At 42.4% G+C, this 27,533-nt stretch overlaps 1 protein-coding gene across 2 annotated transcripts; it reads right to left on the reverse strand.

Moving 5' to 3' along the window:
• Positions 1–447: 447 nt before the first annotated feature.
• On the reverse strand, positions 448–27,287 carry CCDC65 (coiled-coil domain containing 65). 2 transcript variants are annotated; one of them, XM_068265196.1, is made up of 9 exons: positions 27,177–27,287; positions 23,116–23,270; positions 14,138–14,305; positions 9,921–10,090; positions 7,580–7,718; positions 6,064–6,261; positions 4,597–4,815; positions 3,768–3,920; positions 448–884 (listed from the first exon to the last, which is right to left on the reverse strand). In XM_068265196.1, the coding sequence occupies exons 2-9, from the start codon at positions 23,254–23,256 to the stop codon at positions 567–569; spliced, it is 1,506 nt and encodes a 501-aa protein (XP_068121297.1). In that variant the 5' UTR covers positions 23,257–23,270; positions 27,177–27,287; the 3' UTR covers positions 448–566. The 2 variants fall into 2 exon arrangements, with proteins under 2 accessions (XP_068121297.1, XP_068121298.1); XM_068265197.1 differs by having other exon boundaries at positions 27,093–27,180.
• Positions 27,288–27,533: the final 246 nt, after the last annotated feature.

Genomic DNA, 27,533 nt, shown 5'->3' on the forward strand with positions numbered 1-27,533 from the left:
ATCCTTCTCAGTTTAGGTTCCCTTTAACCTAGGTGTGTCTTACAGTCCGGAGCGTCTTGTAGTCCAAAAAATACAGTATGAGCTATTTACGCGTGTTAATTTATGGCCATAATTAGGCATACATTTAACAAACTTTTCTGTTGTTTTAGAATCATGAGTCAAAACAACCATTAAAGGCACCAAATACGTTTTAAGAATTCCATTGAGACATTTGTGATGTGACTAATTATATTTCAGCTTGTGCTCTGGAAGTTGCTACCAACCTTAATTGGAATACAGGACATTCTGACACATTGAGCTAAAATGTATTCAGTCAGCTAATAAAAAGTATTGTCAATGTTTGACATTAAGTGCAGAAAAAGATGCTAAATACATTTTCTTCACCTTTTGGCAGACATATGTGTGAAGAAAATACACATTTACATTTTTCAGCAAATGAACTGACAGTTTTTTAAAGTATTAAGAGCACTTTATTAGCCAAACACAACTCTCAGCATCACACTTTCTCCTGTGAGGGGTGAGGTGACCTGGTAATAAGCAGAGCATAGAGCACAGCGATTGCCTGGTCACAGTGTGCGGCTCATCACATGAGCAGCTTCAATGACATTGTGGACTGGGCGCTGGACCCTCTTGTCAGTGACAGGGACTTGTGGGCCAACTTTCTGCTGCAAGGTGCTGCGGTTGTTGAGAATCAGCAGTGGGTTCTGCTGGCTGAGGACCTCATCACTGACAGAGATGCCATCCAGGTACTGTTTGAGCAAAAGGCGAAATTTCTGGTTATCCTGGGACAGGACAGTTTTCTCATGTTCCAGTGCCCAGCGTTCCAGAAGGACCTTGTTGTACCTCTTCCAAAATTGGTCCAACGCAGTATAGTCCTGCATTAACTGTATGAGAGGAATACGGATATTGTAAGGAACCTGCATTATATATTAGAATTTATTTCCAAGCAAAATAAGTGTTTTAGATCTAGTAGATATTGGTGAGCTGATTTATTTCCTGGCACCAGTAGTGAGAACTGAAGGTGGTCAAACACTGGTCGGTATTTTCCATTGATACCTGTTATTTGATCATTTGTCGCAAATGATACACAATAGATTGATTTTTGGCTAAAAACAATCAATTCGATTGATGGTGCCGGGCGAAAGTGATTTTTGGCTGAAAACTATCAGAACGGTTGATGGCGTGGTTAATATTACTCGATTGGAAGGAGTTTGGGAGTAAGTCGCTAGCTCAGCAGCATTCGATTTCGGGATGACTGAAGCAACATCAAAGCTTATTCTCATCTGTCCACCGGTGCTTTCTCACATATCTTCTCTCCACTGCCAAGCGCTCCTCCCTGTCTCTTCTCTCCAGGGGTGCCTGTGTCACTTGACAATCACTAGAGGCTGAACAGTAGAGGTCAAAAAAAGTACATGCCACAGTGGCTCTAGTGTTTGACCGCTAGCGTTTACTCACATGACAAAACAGCCCCATAAAGAAGACTCAGGGAGAAGCATCCGACGGTAGAGAGAAGATACGAGGTTTCCAGCCAGGTGGAAAGGAGATGTGGGTGCAGGAAGTGTGCACAGACTTTCAATCACTTTAATGCTGAATCTGAATCTGTGTAAGGTGAGTAGAGTGATTTGGTCATACAGTATATCCTTCTCTGATCAGATAATGATCTGAGGGGGATCTATCAGTTAGCCACATCGACCAGTGTATGGCCACCTTAAAGTGTAACCGTAACCAAAAAATTTAACTTAATCCCACTCAGTAGCTGATACCCCCTTTCCCTTTTCTCAAACAGATCATCAGGGGGCTCTGTATGGCTTATATATTGTGGTGAAACCCCTCCCACAGTGTGATGTCAGCACCTCACAGCTCTGAGGTCCTGACATGACACTGTGGGAGCCTTGTTGCATTCTGGCAAATAACAGCTGTTTCCAGCTGCCAAAAAAGCAAGAAGCATCTCCTTCCAGTGACATCACCTGCCAGCAGTAAAAAATGTCGCCATATGATAAATTTCAGAATGTAAATCAGAGAGATGAAAGATTTTACAATGGGCAAACACTGATTAAGACGTGTATACATAATTATTGTAAAAATGAAGCACTTATTTAATTCCTATAGTCCGCCATCTGGGTGTAACAGTGGACTCCCAGCCCTCATTTCAGTCTTACTGTCTCCATAATCAACAATATATTCCAATACAAATTCTTCACAAAAAAAAAAAAAATTCTTCACACAAGACTCTACTACAATGCATGTACATGCCGTACCAAAATACAAACTTGTGCTTCCCAGTCCTCGCTGAACTCTACCACTCATTCACTTCTCATCCCGCTGCTCTGATGCTGCTCCTCCTTCTCAATCCTTCCATTGGTTGCCAATTACACAGAAATACCAGCCCAAATCCCTAACTTTCTCTTACAAAGCACTTTGTAAATTATGCTTTCCATACATTCCTCCACTATTTTCCAGATATAAACAACAGCCTTTGCTCCACACATAAAACTCCCTTTTCTGCCACTCCCTTTTATGTCACATCCGTTTATCCTCACATTCAGAACTTCTCACGTGTATCACTTCTCTTCCACATCTTGTCCATTACTAATTTTGAAACCTTCAAGTGGACCCTTAAAATGCAGCTTTTTCAACAAGCATCTTATCTGTCATGGTCCCACTTCAGATACATATTCTGTTGTCATTCACTATCTCCTTTATCACTTTACGTAGCCTAATACACCCCTTCTAGAGCGAAAGCTCACAAGAGCAGAGTCTTTTCCCTGGTGTTTCTAATCTCTGCTGAATAACTTATTTCACTCAGAACAGAGTAGCAGACCAGGATATCAACCTTTTGATCACCTACCCTTAGTAATGGTGGGTGCACATATAATAGTAAACAACATCTTTGCTTAAAAGGTCAAAAATTGGGGCACTACTACACTATTTTTAGGAAAATATAACAACTTTTATTACAACAATGTTACATAGGCAATAAATGCAGTCGCCATCAAATATTACCCCCTAGAAATACCATACACAAAAAAAACGTTAGGGCCCCAACAAAGCCTATACTGGCCAGTATCTCCTGCCACTAACTAGAGGCTACATTTAGAGCACTTGTGTGTTCTGTGATTGCCAGACCACAGTGTGGTAGAGCCAATGCCTAAAAGTGCCATGCGGTTGCTTGACAAAAAATCCTCCCCGCAACTACAGGGTAGATCAAATTGTGATGTGCCAAGAGCAATTTACAACAGTCCATGACATAGCGTGATGGCAAAGTCAGGGAACATGGTACTTTTATGGATTGGCTCTGCCACACTCACAGAACGCATAAGTGTTTTAAATTAAGCCTCTAGTTAGTGGCATGAGATAATAGCCAGTATAGGCTGTATGTTGAGGGGGATATTTGATTCTAACTGTATATATTACCTATGGAACAGTGTAGTAATAAAACTTGTTATATTTTCCTCAAAGTAGAGTAGTAGCACTTCGATTTTTGATCTTTGAGGCAAAGGTGTTATTTTCCACTCAAAACAGGCCTCTCCATGGTCGACCAAAGAGGGTGAGTGCACATGCTCAGTGTCATATGCCAGACATTTTTATTTCCTTTTCAAAACTCCAAGTCCCTGGTTGTTATGCTGGGATTTTGGCTTTAGAAGTGTCTCAGTCACACACCTGCAATAAGGATCCAGTCAATGGAGTCTCAGAGAATCAGACCACCTAATAGAGCGTTAGTAATGGCACCCTCAATATTCTACTTATTTTCCACAATGAATGCTCACCAGTGCCAGTTGCTCAGATGGCTTCTCCATGCTGGCTTTCTCTGCCTCCCCTTTCTCTGCCTCACTGAGGGACGACGTGTAGAAGGGCAGAACTTTCTCTTCCTCTGTTTCTAGCTTTCTGCACATCTCTGCCAGCCGAAGGATCTGCTCACCCTGTTTTCAGAATTAATAAAGACAACATATTGTCACTTATATACAACTTTGCTTCACAAACTCTCAGTGCACCACCATCATGACCTTTACTTTGTCAGAGTGTCATGAGGGCTATTGGAGATGACCACATGTGTCACCCAACAACACTGCTAACAGAATCAAGAAAACATACAGTCTAAGGGGGCCCTGACTACTACTTCACTGCCACCAATACAGGTGTTTCTGTGGCTACGCTTGTTATGGCTGTGAAGATTATGATGTCCACACTTGCTCTATGTCCCTTGCAAAATGAGCTCTAAGGCTGTGAGAGTTACCGGGGTAGGCAAGGGAAAGGGTGTGAACACCGCGGCTCTGAACTGCTCGTATACAATTACTGAGCACTTCGGAGGTAGATATTAGCAAATCAGACAGAGTTGAGTCAACCACTAAAGCTAGGTATACACTACATATTTGTACACAAGAAGATTGAGTGTAACTTCTTGAGTGAAATCTAGCATAAGCAGAAGAGTCCCCTGACGTTGCTGGCTTCCTGTTCCGTGTTTAACTATTCTGATGATTCTTGAGTGTCTCCGGTTTGTTCCTTCCCTCCACCTACCAACAGAACAGAACATGCATCCCAGCACATAGCCAGCAGCATGTGTGTACACTGTACATGATCAATGTTAAACGGAAGTACCTTGTCTATAATGCTCTGCAGTTGTTTCAGCGCAGAATTGCTCTGTACAGTCAGCATGGTGAGGCGCCCGTGCTCAGCGGTCCTGGCCTGATTCATCTGATGTTTCAGCTTCTGGAACTGTTTGTGCACCACTTCCTTGTCTTTCCGCAAGCGCTGGTTCTGATCTTCACTTTCACGGGCGTGAGCGGAGATCTTATTCCTCAGCGTATTTATTGAGTCCTGAAACATATAACAGAAATAACACAACAGCTGTCTATTAACAAAGGGAACCCTGTTGCCCCTAACAGATTATTTAGGCAAATAAAATATACCCTGTAATAAAATAAATGTAATAGCATTAATAGTGTTATTGCACTTTAACTAAGGCAAGGTTCACACTTGATATTTTGGATGTGTTTTCCCACAATAGGATCGTACGCACCTCGTGCCCTTCCACACTGCATTTCGATCCAATTTTTAGAAGCACATGGGGTTTGCCGATTGTAAGGGAACGGTAATTAACAAAGTATTAGTAGTGCCCTGTACAGAGAGGTGTGATCCGTCTTTAACTGAATCGCAAACGTAGTGCATGCTGTAGTTTGCCTGCATTTGAGATAAAGTGAAATGAATGGGAGCACATGCGAATCTCATCGAAAAATTCAGTGCTATGCAATTTGCTATGAAATCTCCCATTTAAAAAACCTTCCCGTGTTTTTTTTTTTGTCCACCTCCGGAAACACAATTGCACCCGCAGTTTGCACCTGTAATCGTGGTGAAACGCGTGCTCAAAAACAAGTGAACATCGCAATCGCAGCACAACAATTGTGATTTTCAGTGTGGAAGGGTCATTCAATGCAAATTGTCCATGCGGGGGAAAAAAACGTACATCCTATAGCTTAATTTTCAAACACCATGCGCGTTCTCATTAGATGCTGTAGCAAAACACACATGCTGTAAGGCAGACGAATGCACCTCGTGACTAAAACTTTTCAGGCGAAAACATTTTTTTGTGTATTCCACACAGGCAAGTGTGAGCTCTACCTTAGTACAATTTCTGCAGAATTTTACAAAGAGCAGTGAACTCACATTACTCATTGTCCTTCTGAAGGCTAACTAGGTACAATACTCTACTGTCCTTCAGAGGAGCTCCCAATCTAATGTCCCTACCACACTCTTGTGCAAGGTTTTGTGGTGAAATCAATAGATGACCTACCAAGCACAACAGCATGCAGTAGGTAGCCTCACCCATGCGCATGCGAGTGATTATAGTAGTATCAACCTATGTACTGTCTAGATATCCTCAAAACATGAATTGTGCAATTTGAGGACACATCGGGGGAGCACTGCTCTACAATAACAAAACAAAACAAATTGCTGATTTTTTCTTCTCTGTACATATCAACTGAATGAATAAAAACTTCACATAAATATATGAAGAAGTTGGCCATGAGCTGTGAAGGCTGCAGAGTGCAGTGATCCACTTCTTACCTGTATCTTCTGTAGCTTTTTCATCTGGTATGCAATTTCTTCTGCACTTTTGTCATCTTTTGCTTTCAAGGCTTCGAATGCGATCTTGCGGTCCTCTGTGGCATTCAGGTAGTTTTTCTGAGCATGTTGCACTTGTTTCCACAAATCTTCTACTGTGGCCTCCAGAACAACACGTAGGGAGTGTTTCTCTTCCAAACTCTGGCAGACAAGAGTATATTGCACATCAATAAGGTCTCACGAGATGGAGAACACAGGTGAACCCCCTCTAACTTTTAGTAGACTAAATAAATTACCCTTCAAGACTACAGATGTTGCCGTCTATGATAACATTTCAGAATTTAAATCAGGGAGAAGAAGGATTGGGCAAACACTCACTAACTAATTTATAAATGAATATTGTAAGAAAATAAGCAATTTCATTCGGTATGTTATTTTGACTACAGTTCCTCTTTAAGCAGGATGAAGACAGCTTTATGTGACTGCTTTTCAATAATCATTTGTGAACAGTTCCGTTGTCTGTCAGGTCATCCACCCTCTTCTGCTCTTGACTTGACAACTGCCGCAAACAACCAGCCTGGACAAATGATGTCTGATTGCCCTGATCCTAGGTCCCCTCAGCTTTTCCTCACTCTCCTCTTTCCATAGGACAGTATATGCTGTTTGGCTAAACTGGCATGCATGAACTGTCACTGCCATGCCCAAACACCTATTCAGCTATCTTACCTGTAAAAAAGCAATCTAAATGGCTATACACAAAGATTACAGTGATCGCAAAACAGGGGTTGTAGCTCAACATCAAGTGATTCCACAAAGGATTCTGGAAGCTTGAGGCAGTTTTACACCCGGCCAGTATGTTTGCGGACGCAAAAAATGTCAATCATATGACCCTGCGGCAGTGTGTGCCATCAGGGTCATATGCATAGCCCAGCACCTCGCCCAGTGACGTACCCCATGCTGAACAGGAAGTACAGATTCCCAGGGTTCCCCGTATTCCATACTTTGGCGCATGCGCACCACACTGCCGCCACTGACATATTTAAATTTCCGGCACCGCATAATGACTTTAGTTGTAGAAGTGAGATGGTAATGCACTGTTGACTTTGCGTCGTCTCGGCGGCTGAACGGCTACTTTTGGCATGATACGATGCCATAAGTGTGCTAGGCCAAGTTGCCTTGCCATTGCAGAGTAATGCAATGCAGCTTTGCAAGACAAGTGTAAAAGGGGCCTCAATCATTCCTGTAAACTGTGTCCACGTTTCATTACAAAAACAAGTTTGCTTTCTTAAAACAGAAAGTATTTGCGATAATTCAGGTTGGAGTGAGCTCCGAGATGTCTCCCAGTGCATCACTGCTGAACGTTTCATTACTAAACACAAGGCAGCAATGAAAATGTAATACAGAGGGAAGCAGATGAACTGTCTTTGAATGGAACTGGTGGATGCAGTGTAGTGCACAAAGGTTATGTAATTTGCGTTTTGCTCTGACACACACTGATTTAGTGAACTTGTTTGATTACCTTATTCTTGATATCGTCTCTCATACTCTGGAATTCATGCTTGGCTTCACTCTCACTCTCCTGTGTGTTCTGTTCCATGGCCAAGATCACATTCTGTAGATATTGCATCTCTTTGTCCTTCTGCTCAATGATCATCTTTCTGAGTGAAGAGAATGACATATATGATCCCATTGCTAATGCTGTCATGTGATCTAAGCCTAGGTGGAGGCTTGCCTACATAATTACACAAGGCATTGGTGTTATCCTTTTGCATGGGAAATCGGGTTATTTTCACTTTACTACAGAGTATCTCTAAGCTAGCACTGACTTACCAAGGTACTGACTGCCTTGCCTTTGTACAACCCTGCCTATCCTCTGAAACTCTCTTGCTTTAATGTAGGCTGTGTGTCTAAAAGCAGTACAGACTCAAAACTTCATTGGTAAATAGTCTAACCAGCATCTAGCAACTGACATGTCTTTGCCATAGAAATGGAGTGAAAAGACCAAGGACATACTACGCTACCACCACATATTCTCACTTTTTTGAGGATGAATGCTCCAAAACCTTTGAATACAAACGTTTTCACTCTCTGACCGCAAATGGAGGCAATGTCATCACTCGCTTCTTGACTCCAAAATGTTGCTTGGAGATTAGAGAGGCAGATGTGATATGTGCCTTATTACACAGATTTGAGGCAGTTACTGCTAGTATCATTCCTAACTCAGATGCTCATGGGACTTTTTTTCATGACCTATTTACAGCCTTTTATTTCTTTACTTCTGAAAGGAAAACTACCCTTTAAGGCTGCAGGAAACAGTGAATGGGAGTGGTCGGTCAATGGTGATGTCATATTACACTACTTCCTGTGACTCTGCACACTAAAAAGTCCTTCAAGTAAGTGAGAGTAGCCATTATTAATTTGAATCTCATTACTGTCTCCTATATTGAAGAGTATATAGAAGGTAAATACGCATTTTTTGTGTTTTTTCTCTGCAAATTCATGAGAGCTGAACTGGGGCTTTGCCATAACAGTTGAAAAGGGCACAAGACTCGTTGTTAAAAAGGGCGCCTAATTAAATGGTGGCCGCCGAGGCCACTCACTATTCAATTAGGCACCCTTTTCAAGAGGACGCCAGTGAGTGTGATAGAATTAGGCACCAGTGTGGGGTTAAGGTTAGGAACCGTCACGGGGGCTAAGGCTAGGCACCACCGGGGCGGGGGGAGGGGGGGGTTAAGGCTCACCACCACCCGGGGGTTTAGGTTAGGCACCACCGGGGGGGGGGGGGGTGTCTTAGGGTAAGGCAGAGGGAGGGTTCTGTGTGAGAGTAGGGTTAGTTCATAGTAAATTATCTGTAAATATTACCAATATTTTACTATATAAATTAAGTAGTAAAATAATTGTAAATTTTACTGATTCTGCTATCAGCTAATTCCTGCTCCCTTTTCAGCGGGCGCCTTTATTAAATGTACGCGATTTTGTGCAGAATAAACCAGGCTAAGAAAAGCTAATGACTGAGAAACTTCACCCAAAATGGAAGGATTGGAAAGGGTCAAACCCAGCTACCACATTCATTAATTGCATATTATAAATGAGACATCAGGAACACTGTAAGAAATGAGTCGAAGTAAAATATATACAGTACCGTTACATTTACTCTTATGCAGCAAAATGCTATAGTGTTACTTGCAGACCTGATATATGCAGTTTATATTTTTTCCACTAGATGTCAGCGCTGAATCTAAAATTGCATTCAAGTCTATAGATTGTGTCCACAGAATAATAACCAAGCATCTCCGCTCATAACTCTCAAAAATCAATCTGTCATAGCCATGGAAATGTTTTAAGGAAACATTACTGTGTTAAGCCAACAAAGTAAGTAATCGATAACAGCGATAAGGATCCGGATAACTTTTATTGTTATACAGCATATTTCTATTGCCTTGTTCCGGAAATACAATGATTAATGTAATAGTGAAGGTTTCCAATCAGTAAAACGCACCTGCAGGCAACAAGTTAATAGAATCATCAGCGAATGACTAATACAGTCCAGAGAAAACTGCAACAGTGCTTCAGTCAACTCGGTTTAAATGAATATGTAGGTTGCCTCATGTGTGTAAATGCATGTAAAACGTATGAATGTAAAACATATGTATGTAATTAGTAAGTGAATTAATCCCTTGCAGTCAACTGACTTCACTGCTTAGGCCTCGTTCACATAAGGCAATGCAGATGGCTGTGCGATCGAATGCAACATGCTGGATTGGACTGCCATCTGCATTGCGCTACTGATTCCATTCATTATAGTGAACGAGATCAGCAATGCACTCTGCCGAAAATGCATGCAGCAGTACGATACACACCTTTCTGTATCAAATTCTTTCTGCACCACATCCAGTTCCTGCTGATACTCTTCCTGCAGCAGATCAAGCCGTTCCCTCTGAAGGTCCAATAGCTGGTCAATGTTCAGGAGATGACTGCGCAGAGCATGTGTGTACTGATCCTCTGCTTCATCTATGTCCTTTATTAGAGACTGCAAACAAACAATCACACGCAATTTGGAGTAACACATTTTGTCTTGAATCACTTGCAATGTCAACAAGACCTAAGGCCAGTAAGGCGGCCAGGGGCCCAGTGAGAGCAGAGCTTGCACTTGCTTTCACACAAGCCATCTGTCTGTGTAGCATTTTGTGTAGCATTTACTGTTGTGATTGGAAGCACTGTGCACTGCCAGCAATTGTACAGCACTTCCGATTGGAGGGGGGGGGGGGGGGGGGGGTTGTTTTAACTATCTGTCGGGTCTCCCGAGGGTCGGGTCCGCTGACTTATGGCACGTAGCCCCTCCCCCTTGCAGAAAAGGTCATTGGTACTATTTTTATCTCCAAACAGAGAAGTGGTTGATGATCTTTTGTGCAAGGAGGACTTGGGAGGCCCATTGAGTACTAAAACTTCATTCAAAACAAGGAAATCAACCACAAAGTCGCTGAAAAATCGCTTTTGAAAAGCGATTCATAAGCAATTTTGATGATCAGCCAGTTGTAAACATTTCTTATTTAAACTACTTTACTGTTATATACTTTGTAGTTGTTAGTATACTTCATGCAGCATAACACATTTCTACAAAATGAGTACATATTTGACAACCAGGTTAAAGAGTACCTGAGGTGAGAGGGATATGGAAGCTGCCGTATTTATTTCTTTGTAAACAATGCCAGTTGCCTGGACATTCTGTTGATCTTTTGGTATATGTAGCGTGACTCAAAACCCTGGAACAAGCATATAACTAATCCAGTAAAACCTGAGTCAGAGTACTTGATTTGCATATGCTTGATCAGGGTCAATGGCTAAAAGTAGCCAGGCAAGGTGTATTGTTTAAAAGGAAATAAATATGGCAGCCTCCATATATCTCTCACCTCGGGTCGGGCCGAGCAATGTTATTGGCAACACAACATGTGTAAACTTTGTAATGCTATAAAGATTCAATAAAGGGTTTGATTTTGTTTAATTTAGAGGACAGAGGTAATATATTTTGGACATTTTTTCATTTATTTTAAATTAATTCTACATGAAAATATTTTTTTTTAAAGTTACAATACTTGCAAAATAAAAAAGGAGTAAAGGTCACCTGAACTGAGTAGGACATGGAGGCAGCCATATTTATTTCCTTTTAAACAATACCATTTGCCCGGCTTCTTAGTCCTGCTTATCTATTTGTCCTGCTTATCTATTTGGCTGCAGTAGTGTGTGGAGCACACACCTGAAACAAGCATGTGGCAAATCCACTCAGACACGCCTGATCTGCAAGCTTGTTCACGGTCAATGGCTCAAGGGCCTGTTTCCACTACACGCAGATTCTGCATGCAGAAAACTGACTCCAATGAATGTCTATGGGCCTGTTTCCACTGAACGCGATTTTTCTGATGCAGATTTCCCATAGGCATTCATTGGAGTCAGTTTTCTGCATGCAGAATCTGCGTATAGTGGAAACAGGCCCTAATTTAGAGTAGTGGCAGATGATCAGCAGGACAGACAAGCAACTGGTATTGTTTAAAAGGAAATAAATAATCAGGCATACATACCCCTCTGAGTTCAGGTGTACTTTAACACAAGGCCATAGAAAAAGTGTGACGCCTCCATAGCATAATTATACAATTGTTAACTGTGCACACGGGCGTAACTAGAAATCACTGGGGCCCCCTGCAAAACTTTGGATGGAACCCACTCCACCCCCTCCCCCTTCCCCACTTTTTGCACAGGAAAACTGAGAACCAATGTTATTCAATTGGCAGGCAATTACTCTATCAATTATATTAGCTTCTGTGATAAAATGTGCATGTTTTCACACATACAGAGACACATTGGGCCTGATTCACAAAGCGGTGCAAAGTGTTTGCACGCCTGTGAAAAGCCCCTTATCACGCCTAAACTCAGTTTAGGCGTGATAAAATAAAACTCGCACGAAATTCCCGCGCGCAAACTTTTGCGCGGTGCAGTGCGCGCGATGCGCCCATTAAAACTTTGCGCGCGATACAGAGCACAAATCGGTGCTAACTCAGCGGTGCAAAGCTTATCACGCCTAAAGTCTTTTAGGCGTGATAACTGAGTTATCACCGCTTTGTGAATCAGTCCCATAGTGTACAGAAAACTGACAGACAAGTGTGCTCCCAGCCTTAGCTTATTACACTCACTCTGTCTATCTCTGATGGAGCAGAACTCCAGCTCTGTAGACTCCTCCAGCACCACTAAAGTACACAGCACTTGAGGAGGGGTAAAGAGGCTGGGGGCCGCGCTGTACACAAGAGCCTGCTACACACTGACTAGGGACTTTCTACAAATCTTTGTCTGCAAAACTTTGTATGATTCCTTATCAGTGGCTGAGCAGATGCAGTCATTAGAATAATTGTCCAATAAATTGTTCAAATGACAGTGCTCCTCTTCAACATCTCTATTTCATCGCCTGTAGAATTTAAATGAGACTCAACATAGTGCATTACTGTTGGACTGAAACTTAAAGGGGAACTTCTGCCTAAACAAACATAAGTCATTAAGTTACATTAGTTATGTTAATTAGAATAGATAGGTAATATCATTTTTACCCACCCTGTTTTAAAAGAACAGGCAAATGTTTGTGATTCATGGGGGCAGCCATCTTTGTCGTGGGGGCAGCCATCTTTTTGGTTGAAAGGAGGTGACAGGGAGCATAAGACACAGTTCCAACTGTCCTGTGTCCTGATAACCACTCCCAGCTGCATGTGCTAGGCTTCAAATGTCAAATTCAAATTGTAAAAAAAAAAAAAATTGCACCAAAACAGCAGAACGAGAACAACAACATCAGAAATCCCATCATGCTTTGCACAGCATCAGGGGAAAAATGCCCGGGCAGTTTTCTTCTGTGCAGCTAAAAATGAGGCTTGTATAAGAGAAACAAAGTTCTGATGCTGTGAAACTGTTAAAGAAACACCAGGCCTTTTCAGTGCTGCTGAGTTGATTTTTAGTCTGGAGGTTCACTTTAATGTGCATGCAACCCAAGTGATTAGTGATGCAACATGCTCCACTCAGTGCAGTTACACAGCCCCTATAAAATAGCAGCTCACTAGATGACAACCACCTCAGATCCAGGTGGGTCTAGCGTTCAATTGAGCCAAAATTCCACGATCCATTTCCAAAATTTTAATCCAGCAATTCAGCGGAGCCAGATGCGTCTGACGACATTGGTCTGCGGAGGCACACACCGACCGGAGAAATACTGAGCGGAAACGCCGTGGTGGAAACGGGACCCACTCAGGGAGAGCGACCGCTGGGCTCTGCAACCTGATAGGCTTAAAAACATCATACACCACGTGAGTGCACTGCATTGCGGAGGGCAAAGTGCCAGCTTATGAGAACTTGTTATGCTATGATTGCTTTTATTGTATTTTATACGGAATTGCTGGATTAAACTTTTGGATTTTGGAATTGGATCGTGGAATTTTGGCTCAGTTACGCCCCTAAAGCCTCATCTACACGCGTAGATGAGGCTCCGATCCTGCAGCTCGATTAGCCGCCGGATCGCCTCTTCCGCATCCCAGCCGCGTCCCCGCTCTCCCACGCGTGCGCCGGATTCGATACCCGCTCGTCCCCGCGCTGCGCCGCTTATCTTCCGCTCGATTCCCTGCCATTGTCCCCTCGTGGGGAACGAGCAGGGAATCGGCGGTAGCAAGATCCGACCTGTCGGATCTTATCAATCGAGCCGCATCAGCGGCTCGATTGATAACACACAAATCGGAGCCTCATCTACGCGTGTATTATTAAATCAAACTCAGCTGAGGTGTGTGACACCAGATATCTTGTGACTAGACTATCCCCAAGAGAAACCTGAAATCAGCATGCAATTCAACAAGGCAAAAATAATCTAAAGCTGACATACTAGTTTGGGCGTCTTCAAGGATATTTAAAAAGCCTGTACAAATGCCATGGAATAAGTCTGGTAATAAACACTGCTGATAATGCTAATGACATGCCTCACAATGTTGACTTTGCTTTGATGGTGGATTTGCTGTGTCAATGTGCAGTTTGGCTTCTGCAGATATGAGCGTCTCACCTTGATGACATTGTTCTTGCAGTCCACAACTCTCTCGAAGGTCTGACTGAGTATCTCTATATCCTTCCTCAGCTCTTTAGCCTTCACCTCTCGCAGCACAGCGCGCCATTGGACGTTCAGCTTGTTCAGGTTAATGGTGCTGCTTTGCTCTTCTTTAGTAAGCTTTTCCTGTGTAGAGATAAAAGCGACTCAGCGATTGATACCGCTAATCAAGTAATATGTGGATGGGAAACATTTGTGCTACTAAATTATATAGGAACTCTAGTGTTTCAGAAAATCCTCCACACACTTTCCTGACCTCCTGGATTAAGTCAGCTTTAAAACTTATATGAAATACAAATGTGAAGATACGTGAAATAGTTTTTAATAACTGGAACATCAGGGCTGTTGGGAGAGACTAATGTTCTGTGCTCAGCACAGGACTACACTTCCTATGACCTGTAGCGGTAACTGGTGGCTGCTAATACCCTGCTCTCCATCTCAAGTGAGAAGAATATGGAGGCTGCCATATTTATTTCATTTTAAACAATACTAGTTGCCTGGCAGCCCTGTTGATCTATTTGGCTGCAGTAGTGTTTAAATCACACCAGAAACAAGTATGCAGCTAATCTTACTGTCAGAAATACCTGATCTGCATATTGTTCAGGGACTATGTGGGGAAACTGAAGCAGCGGAACGGAAACGGGGTGGCAACAGAGTGAAAACGGATCCGATTGACTGGTGAACAGATCAGTTTTCAGGGATCCATTTACCACTGGAACATAAGTGCGAACCGGGTCTTACGTTGCAGTTGCACTGGGTGTTCGTTCACCTGCATACCTAAATGATAACTCAAGGAAAAAATGAACACAGCCAAGTGATTAGAATGCTTGGCACTGTACATACACATATGTACAGTGTCATACAGATATGACATCTCATCATGTCACCACAAATACACTTTAAGGACAGCATACCTGCAAATCCTCTAAAGCCTATTGGAAACTGTGGGAGATAAGTGATGAGACAAGCCTGTGCCACTGATCTTCTCCACTTAAACTGGATGGCCAAGGTGGGCTTTTGGTGCTATAGACAAAATTAGTCCCATGCCTGTTGCCTTATTACTGTAGAGTTCTCTGAACATTTAATGATATGAAAACCAGCACTGGCAAGCAGTCACCACTACAGCACATTTCACAGTTTAAGGCCCAGCTTTCACAAGGATATTACATTTTGCATGTGTTTTTCTGTATGCAAATTTCTGTGTTATTGTATGCAAATGTTTATGTGATTATTTTCTCATGCGTAAGAAATCTGCCGCCAGCTTTTTGGGGAGATCAGAATGGACAACAAAAAACACATTTAATGGAGAGTATTACATTGAAATTGCAGTACAAATACAGTTCAGAACGATTGCACATTTTTGCAATGTGAATTTGCATTCAGTGGAAAATGGGCCCTAAGACAAACAGATGGCTCTAGCAATACCCTTATGTACCAAACTAGCAGAGAATGGATGCTCAGCCAGGTTACAGCAATAGCGCGCTGCTGTCAGGATTGACTACTGCAATAAAGCTACACACTCAATCATTGAATGGAGACATGTCATGCCTTCTGCAATGGCAGCACACGTAAATGCAGCAATACTGCCTCATAAGCAGCACTGCCTGGCAAACCTCTGTCACCAGAAACACCTCATAGCTAAGTAACTTTTCCCAACAATCTATACAACAAACTGGAGCAAAGCACACAGAGGAACTGCCATCATTAAAGGCATGGATAAATAATTCACCAGGATTCATTATGTTCCTTTGATTTTGTCAATACTACTTCATTCAGGAAATGCATTATGATAGGGAGTACACTAAGGTCAAAGTGCTGAGTGTACAGTCATGCTTCCCAATGCAAAATTAACCTGAGATTAATGTATGTAAATGGAGGAAGAGGAAGTGAAGACGCTGCACACACAAAGCCAGTCTTATTCCAGTTACCATTCTACAGCAGGGTGGAAAATGCAGGCAAACTACATTCTGCCTTCCATCTGCCTCCATTACTTTGTATGGTCACTGATGCACTTTGTTACTACAGTAGAATCCCTTTATAGGAAACTCCAAGGGACCAGGAAGAGTAGTTTACTATATCAGCTGGCGCTTCATAAATCAATAATAATAATATCAGAATTGGTCATACATTGTATATATTTATACAGACACATTTGCTGGGACCTGAGGACTGAGTTTACTATATTTATAGGTTTACTATATCAGAGTTTACGATAACGAGATTCTACTGTATCTCATAGCACTTTATAAGTTGAATTGGATTGAGATGTGTATATAGATGAGCTTGTTCACATGTTTGGTATTTGTGTGGAGATTAATGCACAATATGCATTATTTTTACTTAACCACTTAAGGACCGCAGTCTTTTCACCCCTTAAGGACCAGAGCCTTTTTTCCATTCAGACCACTGCAGCTTTATTGGTTTATTGCTCAGTCATACAAGCTACCATCTAAATGAATTTTACCTCCTTTTCTTGTCACTAATACAGCTTTCTTTTGGTGCTATTTGATTGCTGCTGCGATTTTTACTTTTTATTATATTCATCAAAAAAGACATGAATTTTGGCAAAAAAATGATTTTTTTAACTTTCTGTGCTGACAGTTTTCAAATAAAGTAAAATTTCTGTATACATGCAGCGCGAAAAATGTGGACAAACATGTTTTTGATAAAAAAAAACCCATTCAGTGTATATTTATTGGTTTGGGTAAAAGTTATAGCGTTTACAAACTATGGTGCCAAAAGTGAATTTTCCCATTTTGAAGCATCTCTGACTTCTCTGACCACCTGTCATGTTTCATGAGGTGCTAAAATTCCAGGATAGTATAAATACCCCCCAAATGACCCCATTTTGGAAAGAAGACATCCCAAAGTATTTACTGAGAGGCATGGTGCGTTCATAGAAGATTTTATCTTTTGTCACAAGTTAGCGGAAAATGACACTTTGTGACAAAAAATAAAAATAAAAAAAAGTTTCCATTTCTGCTAACTGGTGACAAAAAAAAATGAAATCTGCCACGGACTCACCATGCCCCTCTCTGAATACCTTGAAGTGTCTAGTTTCCAAAATGGGGTCATTTGTGGGGTGTGTTTACTGTCCTGACATTTTGGGGGGTGCTAAATTGTAAGCACCCCTGTAAAGCCTAAAGGTTCTCATAGGACTTTGGGCCCCTTAGCGCACCTAGGCTGCAAAAGAAATGTCACACATGTGGTATCGCCTTACTCAGGAGAAATAGTATAATGTGTTTTAGGGTGTATTTTTACACATACCCATGCTGGGTGGGAGAAATATCTCTGTAAATGAGATTTCTTTTGATTTTTTTACACACAATTGTCCATTTACAGAGATATTTCTCCCACCCAGCATGGGTATGTGTAAAAATACACCCCAAAACACATTATACTACTTCTCCTGAGTACGGCGATACCACATGTGTGACACTTTTTTGCACCCTAACTGCGCTAAGGGGCCCAAAGTCCTATGAGTACCTTTAGGATTTCGCAGGTCATTTAGAGGCATTTATTTTCTAGACTACTCCTCACGGTTTAGGGCCCCTAAAATGCCAGGACAGTATAGGAACCCTACAAGTGACCACATTTTAGAAAGAAGACAACCCAAGGTATTCCGTTAGTAGTATGGTGAGTTCATAGAAGATTTCATTTTTTTTTCACAAGTTAGCGGAAATTGATTTTTATTGTTTTTTTCACAAAGTGTCATTTTCCACTAACTCGTGACAAAAAATAAAATCTTCTATGAATTCCCCATACACCTAATTGAATACCTTGGGGTGTCTTCTTTCTAAAATGGGGTCACTTGTGGGGTTCCTATAATGCCCTGGCATTTTAGGGGCCCTAAACCGTGAGGAGTAGTCTAGAAACCAAATGCCTCAAAATGACCTGTGAAATTCTAAAGGTACTCATAGGACGTTGGGCCTCTTAGCGCACCTAGGTTGCAAAAAAGTGTCACACATGTGGTATCGCCGTACTCAGGAGAAGTAGTATAATGTGTTTTGGGGTGTATTTTTACACATACCCATGCTGGGTGGGAGAAATATCTCTGTAAATTAAAATGTTTTGATTTTTTTACACACAATTGTCCCTTTACAGAGATATTTCTCCCACCCAGCATGGGTATGTGTAAAAATACACCCCAAAACACATTATACTACTTCTCCTGAGTACGGCGATATCACATGTGTGACACTTTTTTGCAGCCTAGGTGCGCTAAGGGGCCCAACGTCCTATTCACAGGTCATTTTGAGGCATTTGGTTTCTAGACTACTCCTCACGGTTTAGGGCCCCTAAAATGCCAGGGCAGTACAGGAACCCCACAAGTGACCCCATTTTAGAAAGAAGACACCCCAAGGTATTCCGTTAGGTGTATGGTGAGTTCATAGAAGATTTTATTTTTTGTCACAAGTTAGTGGAAAATGACACTTTGTGAAAAAAAAAACAATACAAATCAATTTCCGCTAACTTTTGACAAAAAATAAAATCTTCTATGAACTCGTCATACACCTAACGGAATACCTTGGGGTGCCTTCTTTCTAAAATGGGGTCACTTGTGGGGTTCCTATACTGCCCTGGCATTTTAGGGGCCCAAAACCACGAGGAGTAGTCTGGAAACCTAATGCCTCAAAATGACTGTTCAGGGGTATAAGCATCTGCAAATTTTGATGACAGGTGGTCTATGAGGGGCCGAATTTTGTGGAACCGGTCATAAGCAGGGTGGCTTCTTAGATGACAGGTTGTATTGGCACTGAAGTGCAGGAATGTTCTCAAATCGTGACCTGGACATGGCAATTAAGTCGTACCAGCAGTAATCAGAAAAAAAAATTCTGTCACTGCGGTGGGGCGGGTGAGGGTTTGGCCGGGTGATCAGAAGCCCGCAGGGGGCATATTAGGGCCTGATCTGATGGGTAGCAGTGACAGGGGGTGACGGGGTGGTTGATAGGTGATCAGTAGGTGATTACAGAGGAGAATATATGCAAGCAATGCACTGGCGAGTTGATCAGAGGGGGTCTGGGGGGCTAATTGAGGGTGTGGGCGGGTGATTGGGTGCCCGCAAGGGGCATATTAGTGTCTGATCTGATGGGTAGCAGTGACAGTTGGTGACGGGGTGATTGATGGGTGATCAGTGGATGATTAGAGGGGAGAACAGATGTAAACAATGCACTTTCGGAGGTGATCTGAGGGTGGGTCTGCACGCAATCTGAGGGTGTGGGTGGGTGATCAGGTGCCCACAAAAGGCAGGTTAGGGTCTGATCTGATGGGTGGCAGTGACAGGTGGTGACAGGGGGTGATTGATGGGTGATTGACAGGTGATCAGTGGGTGATTATAGGAAAGAATCGATGTATACAGTACACAGGGGGGAGGGTCTAGGGAGGATCTGAGGGTGTGGGGGGGGGGTGTTCAGGAGTCTCCAGGGGGCAGTTTAGGACCTAATCTAAAAAATAGCGTTGAGATAGTGACAGGGAGTGATTAATGGGTGATTAGGGGGGTGATTGGGTGCAAACAGGTGTCTGAGGGGTGGGCAGGGGGGGTCTGATGGGTGCAGTGGGCGATCAGGGGGCAGGATCAGTGTGCTTGGGTACTTACTAGGAGGGCTGCAACCTGCCCTGGTGGTCCCTCAATCACTGGGACCACCAGGGCAGGAGGCAGCCTGTATAATACGCTTTGTATACATTACAAAGCGTATTATCCGCTTTACATGCGGCAGATCGGGGGTTAACAACCCGCCGCCGCTGCTAATTGGCTGGAGGGTTGACGTCGCGGGCGGGCACATCCAGCGTGCGATCCCCGGCCAGCTAGTCCGCAACGAGCCGCCGCCGATCGGCGTATTGCTGTCGTTGCGGGCTCCACTTTGCCGCCCTAGGTAGGGGCGGTCAGCAAGTGGTTAAAATCACAATCCAGTAAAATATATATAGATCTATATATATATATATATATATATATATATATATATCTATATATATATATCGATCTATATATATATATCGATCTATATATATATATCGATCTATATATATATATATATATAGATCTATATATATATATAGATCTATCTATATATATATATATATATATATATATATATATATATATATATATATATATATAGATAGATAGATCTATATATATATATATATATAGATCTATATATATATATATATATATATATATAGATCTATATATATATAGATCTATATATATATAGATCTATCTATATATATAGATCTATCTATATATATAGATCTATCTATATATATAGATCTATATATATATAGATCTATATATATATATAGATCTATATATATATAGATCTATATATAGATATAGATCTATATCTAGATATATATATATCTATATATAGGTGGTTGGGGGGGAGATCTGGATATAAAAATATTTTTATTTACACTAAAATCGCACAGCCTGTCACGGCTGCAGGCTGTGCGTCTCTCCCTGTCACATAAGATCCACAGTGACAGGGAGAGGGAGGCGGAGAGGGAGGCGGAACGGCAACTATGTTGCCTTTCGGAGGGTGATCGCTGTGATTGGCTCACAGCGATCACACGGCAGGGAGCCAATCAGTGACGGCTCCTGCCGATACCCGGAAGCCTTAGCTGTCATAAGACAGCTAAGTGCAGCCGGTTCGGTGCGCGCGATCGCGGCGGGGAGCGGCGGCGCCGGTGATAGAGATCTACGCCCTGCCAGCCAGGAGCCCATCAAAACAGGGCGTAGATCTCTATCACTGCGGTCCGCAAATGGTTAAAGGTGAACTGTCGCGAAAATCTTAAAATTTAAAACACAAATAAGAAGTACCGGTACATTTCTTCCACAGTAAAATGAGCCATAAATTACTTTTCTCCTATGTTGCTGTCACTTACAGTAGGTAGTAGAAATCTGACATTACCGACAGGTTTTGGGTTAGTCCATTTCTTCATGGGGGATTCTCAGCATGGCCTTTATTTTTTATAAAGACATTCCCTGAAAAAGATTTATACAAAGATGCTGGCCAGCCTCCCTGCTCGCTGCACACTTTTTTGGCAGTTGGATGGAGCAACTGCTATTCACTAAGTGCTATTAAAAATAAAGAAAACCCTGAGAACCCCCCATGAGAAGATGGGCTAGTCCAAAATCTGTCATTGTCATCTGTAATGTCAGATTTCTACTGCTTACTGTACGTGACAGCAACATAGGAGAAAAGTAATTTATGTCTCATTTTACTCTGGAAGAAAAGTACTTCTTATTTGTGTATGCTTACATGTATTTTAAGTTTTACAATTTTCGCGACAGAGGTCATTTAACAACAGTTGCACTAATTTTAGCACTTCATTTTAGCACTTAACCTCATACTGTGCCCATTACCATATAATACCTGTGCCCATTACCATATAATATATTTTATTATCTGGCAGCAGGTTGTCTGATTTTAATCAGTAATAGGAACATTTTTTGTGGTTTTCTTGTACTAGTGATATGTCCAAATAACATTTACTTATTATATTAAACACAAAGAAGTATATGAATTTTTCCATTAACGGGCATCTTCTTTTTATATATTGTTGCTTTCTTCAGCACAATGTATGTTTTTTTTGATCATTTTGTTGATATTGCTTGTGCTCAATTGTTAGTCTTACAGTTTGCTGTTTTATCAAAATAAACAGATGGATTGTGGTTATTACTAGAGGTAGGAGACAGGCAAATGAGTCACATGACTATGCTTTGGCTCCAGATGTCAGGTGGAGAAGATGAAGGCAACACCCTGCAGAGTGATGGAGAGAAGAAAGCTTGAACACTCAGAGCATCTTGACTCTTCACAAACAAAACTCACTCACAAGTTATACACCGACAGAAGATGAATGAACAAAAAAGGAGGATCCGCAGGCCAGACCAGGTTGAAGTAAAAAAGGCTATAGTTTATTTGAAAAATCCACAGACATGGCAATAAAATCACAGGATCAACTCACGCGTATCGGGCCTACCATCTGCCCTTAATCATGGTTTTTAACTACGATTAAGGGCAGATGGTAGGCCCGATACGCGCGAGTTGATCTTGTGATTTTATTGCCATGTCTGTGGATTTTTCAAATAAATGATAGCCTTTTTTACTTCAACCTGGTCTGGCCTGCGGATCCTCCTTTTTTGTTCATTCATCTTCTATGGCTTGGCTTACCTGATCCTGCACCGACTGGTATGAGGCCTGGGGGTTCAGGGCGTTTATGAACTCTTTTTTGTTGTTATACACCGACAGGTGTAGTGTGGTATATTTACTTACCAGTGCAATGTCCATCTTTTTGCTTTGTGAATTTGAAAAATGACTAGCTATATGCTGCTGAAATATGTTTAGTGTCAGGAGCTATAGGCCCATTTACAGTACACCAAACACGAGGAAAGGGTTATCTAAATAAAAGTACAGCTGCTATGCTGATATGAAGAGCTAATCAGTTTTATGGCAGCTTCCTATTCATACTAGAGCCAGGGCTGTGGTGTCTGTACAAAATCACCCAGCTCCAACATCAACTCCTCAGTTTATGAAACAAGCGACTCCGACTCCAGGTACCCAAAAATTGCTCTGACTCCTCGACTCCGACTGCACAGCCCTAAATAGAACACACAGGAAATTGTTGTTTGGACGAAAAAAAGAGATCACAGATATATACTACCTGACACTTTATTCTATCTGTTAGGAAACACAAAACATGTTTTAGGCATCGTGATGACATCACGTGCAAAATTGCAGCTTCCATGCAAAAAGATTACAGACATAAGCTATGGAGAAAATAGCCAGTGGAAACAGTTTGGTTGCTTGAAGATAAAGAGAATGTCATTTATTTTAAATATGGCGTAAGTAAAGGTTTGCTCTCAGTCAGTTGATGAGTCCTTTGTCTGCTGTGTCTTTGTGTTGAGGCTATATGCATGCAGTGATGTGATATACCTTAAGATACTGCATCAGCAGGTCCTCTTTCTTCTTGTTCTGCTCCTCCTCTGCCAGCATCTTCTGCTGCATGTATAATAACCGCTCCTCTTCAGTCATGCGGCTTAATTTGCTCGACTTTCTCCCTCCTTTCTTTGGCATGGCTGCTGTTTTTGCTGTAGAAGAGGGGGTTGCATAACCTATTATGGATGAACTTTATAACGTTGTAAACACAGTAACTTTCAGGAGCAGTAATATTACTATTGTATACATGGTGTCTGTGCCTGGAGAACAGTGGAGAATCGAATAGTTTCAAATGTATAACTCTTTTCTGGGTCATGTTAGACTAGTGCAAGGATTGATAAAGGGTAAGTGAAATGGTGGCTATATCTTGCATATATCATGCATACATTTGCAGAACCTGTAATAATGACATAGATTGTGCACTGCAGGCATGTGTATGTGACTGAAAGCATATGCCTGTTGTTTCACTAACTTTTTTAGCAATTTGTGCAATGATCTGTTATGACACAGTAATCAATTGCAAATCTAGGCTAAGGCTTCTTTCTCACTAGTGCTACGTACAAACACATGCGACAACGATCGTTCGTTGAGAACGACGAACGAGTTTTTAATTGATGAAAGAACGACCTGAGTAAAGTTAGTTTTTAAAAGTGTGTAACGATCTGATCGTTAGAACAAACGTTACATCACGTAAAGCAACTATTGCGCCTGCGCATAAAAATGAGAAGTTTCAGGGAGAAATAGTGAAATGCGCATGTCAAGCCTAGTACGAACGACCATTTCCAACGATGTACCACTTTTGCAAACGATCGTCGTTGGTTAAAATCCGCCGAGACAGAACTTTCTTTTGTAGCGATTTGGCTCGTTCGTCGTTTGCCTTAATAGTCGGTGGTTCGATTTTTGTAACGATCGTCGTTGGTAAAGATCGGGGAACTATCGTTACAAACGACTATAGTCGCATGTGTGTACGCACCTTAAGACGTTGCATTAGGTGCTACGTTGAGGTCGCATAACGTGCACCTAACGCAACGCATGGTGGTGGTAGCATAGGACGTTAGCAAACAGCCGCGTTAAGCGGCTCTTTGATGCATCCGTGATGCGTACTATAGTACGCATGCGCTGGTGGAGACCACGTGAGCGGAACACTCCGCATCACGTGGTCCCGCCAGTGACGTCAGCACAGTGCAGTGAATATTAATTAGCCATGTGGCTAATCACTGCGCCTGTGCAAGCAGGCTAACGCGGCAAAGCCGCTCTAACGCCGTAGCATGCTGCACTTTAGATTGACGTGCAGTGTTACAATGTAATGCAACGTGGGCACTGTGAACAGCCCATTGCAGTTACATTAACGTGCGCCTGTAACGTCTAACTGTGAAAGCAGCCTAAATATTCACAATTTTTGTAAATTTAAAAAATCTTTAAACTAAGCCAGGTTTCCTGGATCACTCTGCTTCTCCATTCTTCCCTAAACTGCAAAAACCTTAGTAAACCATGGATGCTGTTTTTTCTAAAAAAAAATAAAAAAAAATTCCTACATGCCAAATAATAATTATTATATAAAATGAAGTGTAATAATAAAATTACTGTATGCTAGTTTGGTAAGATTGAATGTGGTGTAATGACTTAACGCTCAAGACACAGGCCTCAATTCACGGGGCATTATCAAACGTTTATCAAACACTTTATCAAACGTTTGATAATTTACCTCATGGGTAAAATCTCATTTTAAATTCACTAAGGTGTTATATATTTATCAAATGTTTTACCGATAAAACGTTCAACAAATATAACACCTTAGTGAGATTTTACCCATGAGGTAAATTATCAAACGTTTGATAAAGTGTTTGATAAATGTTTGATAATGCTCCGTGAATTGAGGCCACAGTGGTTTTGCTGGCTATCAATAAGATAGAAGACACCTCACATTACTACACTTTATAGAGAATTTGTGTGCATCAAACCAAGTAACACCGGACAAATCTGGCTTTGCAAATTTGGCCTAATTGGCTACTCACGAGACATTGCTCATGCAAATATGCATTTACTTTCGCTTGCCAAAGTTTGCAGGGTTAAAACCAATACCGCAAAGCGGTTGCCCTGCGGGAATTAGTTCATGCTACATTAGCACTATCCAGGAGCGCCACGGGGAGGCTTCCCAATGCCCCCCACCTCACATTACAGTGACTACATGTGGGGTTGATGTGGCTGTGTAAAATTTAAAGCTATAGGCTTGCTATACACCAGCGGTTCTGGATGTGAGCTTAGCGTACAGGGGCAAAAAGAGATAATTTGCATATTCAGTAGTGGTGCATTGTGGGTAACCACAATGGTTCACTTATAGCTGAATTATTGCAAATTTCCTTCTGTTTTAAGAAGCCAAATTTCACCAAACATTGCTTATTAGTAGGAGGGCTTTTCGGTCTCTTTTATCCCCCTATACATTCCTAGTGGCTTGGGTCACCCCGAGCTGCTTGGTTACTCTGTTGTAACTCAAAATAACAACTCTCATGCATTACTACAGCCGCTCAATGGATGGTGATTGTCAGGCCAAGTGTGTCTCTTTCACCATGGCAATGTCATTCCCAGCACAGTTTCTCACTGCAGTGCTTTACCCACAGCAAAACTCCACCTTCCTTCCTTTCCTAAATCTGGGTTCCTTCAGTGCCAGTCCTAACAATCACCCTCTTCTCCCCCTCAGCTGAGCCGTTGCCTAACATTCCCCCCCCCCCTTCTCTTTCCCCTCAGCAGAGCTATGTCCTCCAGCAGCGCCCACCCCCCCTTTGCAAAACCATGTCACCCAGCAGTGCCATTACCTAACATTCCCCCCCCCCCCACACACACACACACACAAACACACAGACCCTGGGCCCTCAGCAACTCCACTACCCAACAACTCCCCCCCCCCTCCCCCCCACACACTCCCGAGCAGCTATGTCCCACACACCCGAGCAGCTATGTCCCCAGCAGTGCCAATGCCTAACATCCTCCCCCACCACTCAGCGAGTCAGCCATGTACCCCAGCAGTGCTATTGCACATGCACAACACTCCTCCCCCCTCTTCTCAGCAGAGCCATTGCCTAACACACACCTTTCGGTACAGCAAAGCCATGATCCCCAGCAGTGTCATTGTCTGACATCCCTCCCCTCCCTCTCCCCAGCAGAGCTACTTCCCTCAGCAGACCCATTACCTTGCATGCTCCACCCACAGAGCTAAAGCAGGCGCGAAATAGAGGGGGTACCCCCTCTGGACCCAGGCCCCCCTGACAGCTATGCCACTCACTGGAGGTATAGTAGGGGCATGACTAGAAGTGTGGCAAGGAGTTGTATTTGAAGCATAGTTGGGTGCCACCATAGGCACCATTATAAATTGTGGCTATAAGAAAAATTTGAGGGCCCGTCCTCGAGGTGCCCGCTATTTTTTGGGGCGACGCAAGCATCCAAATATCAAAGTAAAATGGTGCCTATCGTACTTGCAGCAGGGTCATTTAAGGTTAAGCGTGGGGGGGGACAGTAAAGGTTAGAGGTTAGGTGTGGGGGCGGGTGTTAAATGGTTAGGCTTAGACGGGTGGTTAAGAATTGGTAATGGAGGGATCTGTGTAAAAATATTATTAGATTAAGTTGTAGTAAAATATTGGTATTGTTCACTGATATTTCACTACAGCAATGTGCACTTTGAAAATATTTAATATCTGTAAATTTTACCCAAATTTACTTGCGCCCCTTTTTCATGCACGCCTTGTATTTTGGCCAAAATTATGTACATCTTTACCATCTGCAAATTTGGGAATTTTACAACTGTTAGTGAAACTGAATATAACTTGGTCTGTTTATATATGTGTGGTGTGACTGCACAAATTATGTACAATCAGCTAGATATGCAGACAACACAGATGAGGCTCTGGGAAAGCAGAAGGGCCCAAACCCCTATGAATACGGCTGCGTTAGATTCATCCAAACACATGGAGATTCTATACCTGGCTGTCAGCCACAAGTGCACACTCTCCCGCCCTGGCCATCCTCCCGGTACAAAATCGGACCGGACCGGTCTCCCCCCATACCTGCAGAGTGCTAGGCTGACTAGTCCGTGAAGTTTCCTCCGGTCTCCTAGCAACAGGGAATTCTACCTACAAGGGCGGAGCGTGATTGGATGCGCCGCTGTGGGTGTCACGTGACTCTTCTGGTCTCTTTACTCTTTAGTTTTAGCGTGTTGCTGTCTGAGCTGTGACAGCAGGTATAACTTTCTTCTGTGCTCTGCTCAGCGTCGCAATATGACGTCACTCACTGTACTGTTCTGCTTCTTGCTTCTAATATAACGTCGCCTACAGCACACCAGACACGTCTGACAAACAAGGACTTGGCTACATTGTATAGGAGCAAAGAGTAAGCAGAGGAAAGGGAATAGTAATGACTATCAT

This window comes from Hyperolius riggenbachi, chromosome 2 (assembly GCF_040937935.1).
Source record: "Hyperolius riggenbachi isolate aHypRig1 chromosome 2, aHypRig1.pri, whole genome shotgun sequence".
NCBI lineage: Eukaryota > Metazoa > Chordata > Amphibia > Anura > Hyperoliidae > Hyperolius > Hyperolius riggenbachi.

Bases quoted from the DNA above. Each gene is read 5' to 3' on its own strand.
- CCDC65 (XM_068265196.1), bottom strand. From the start codon at position 23,256: ATGCCAAAGAAAGGAGGGAGAAAGTCGAGCAAATTAAGCCGCATGACT. The intron at 6,262-7,579 runs GTAATCAAACAA...CTTGTCTGCCAG, and splicing joins GAGACGATATCAAGAATAAG to AGTTTGGAAGAGAAACACTC. The intron at 3,921-4,596 runs GTACTTCCGTTT...TTCTGAAAACAG, and splicing joins TGCAGAGCATTATAGACAAG to GGTGAGCAGATCCTTCGGCT.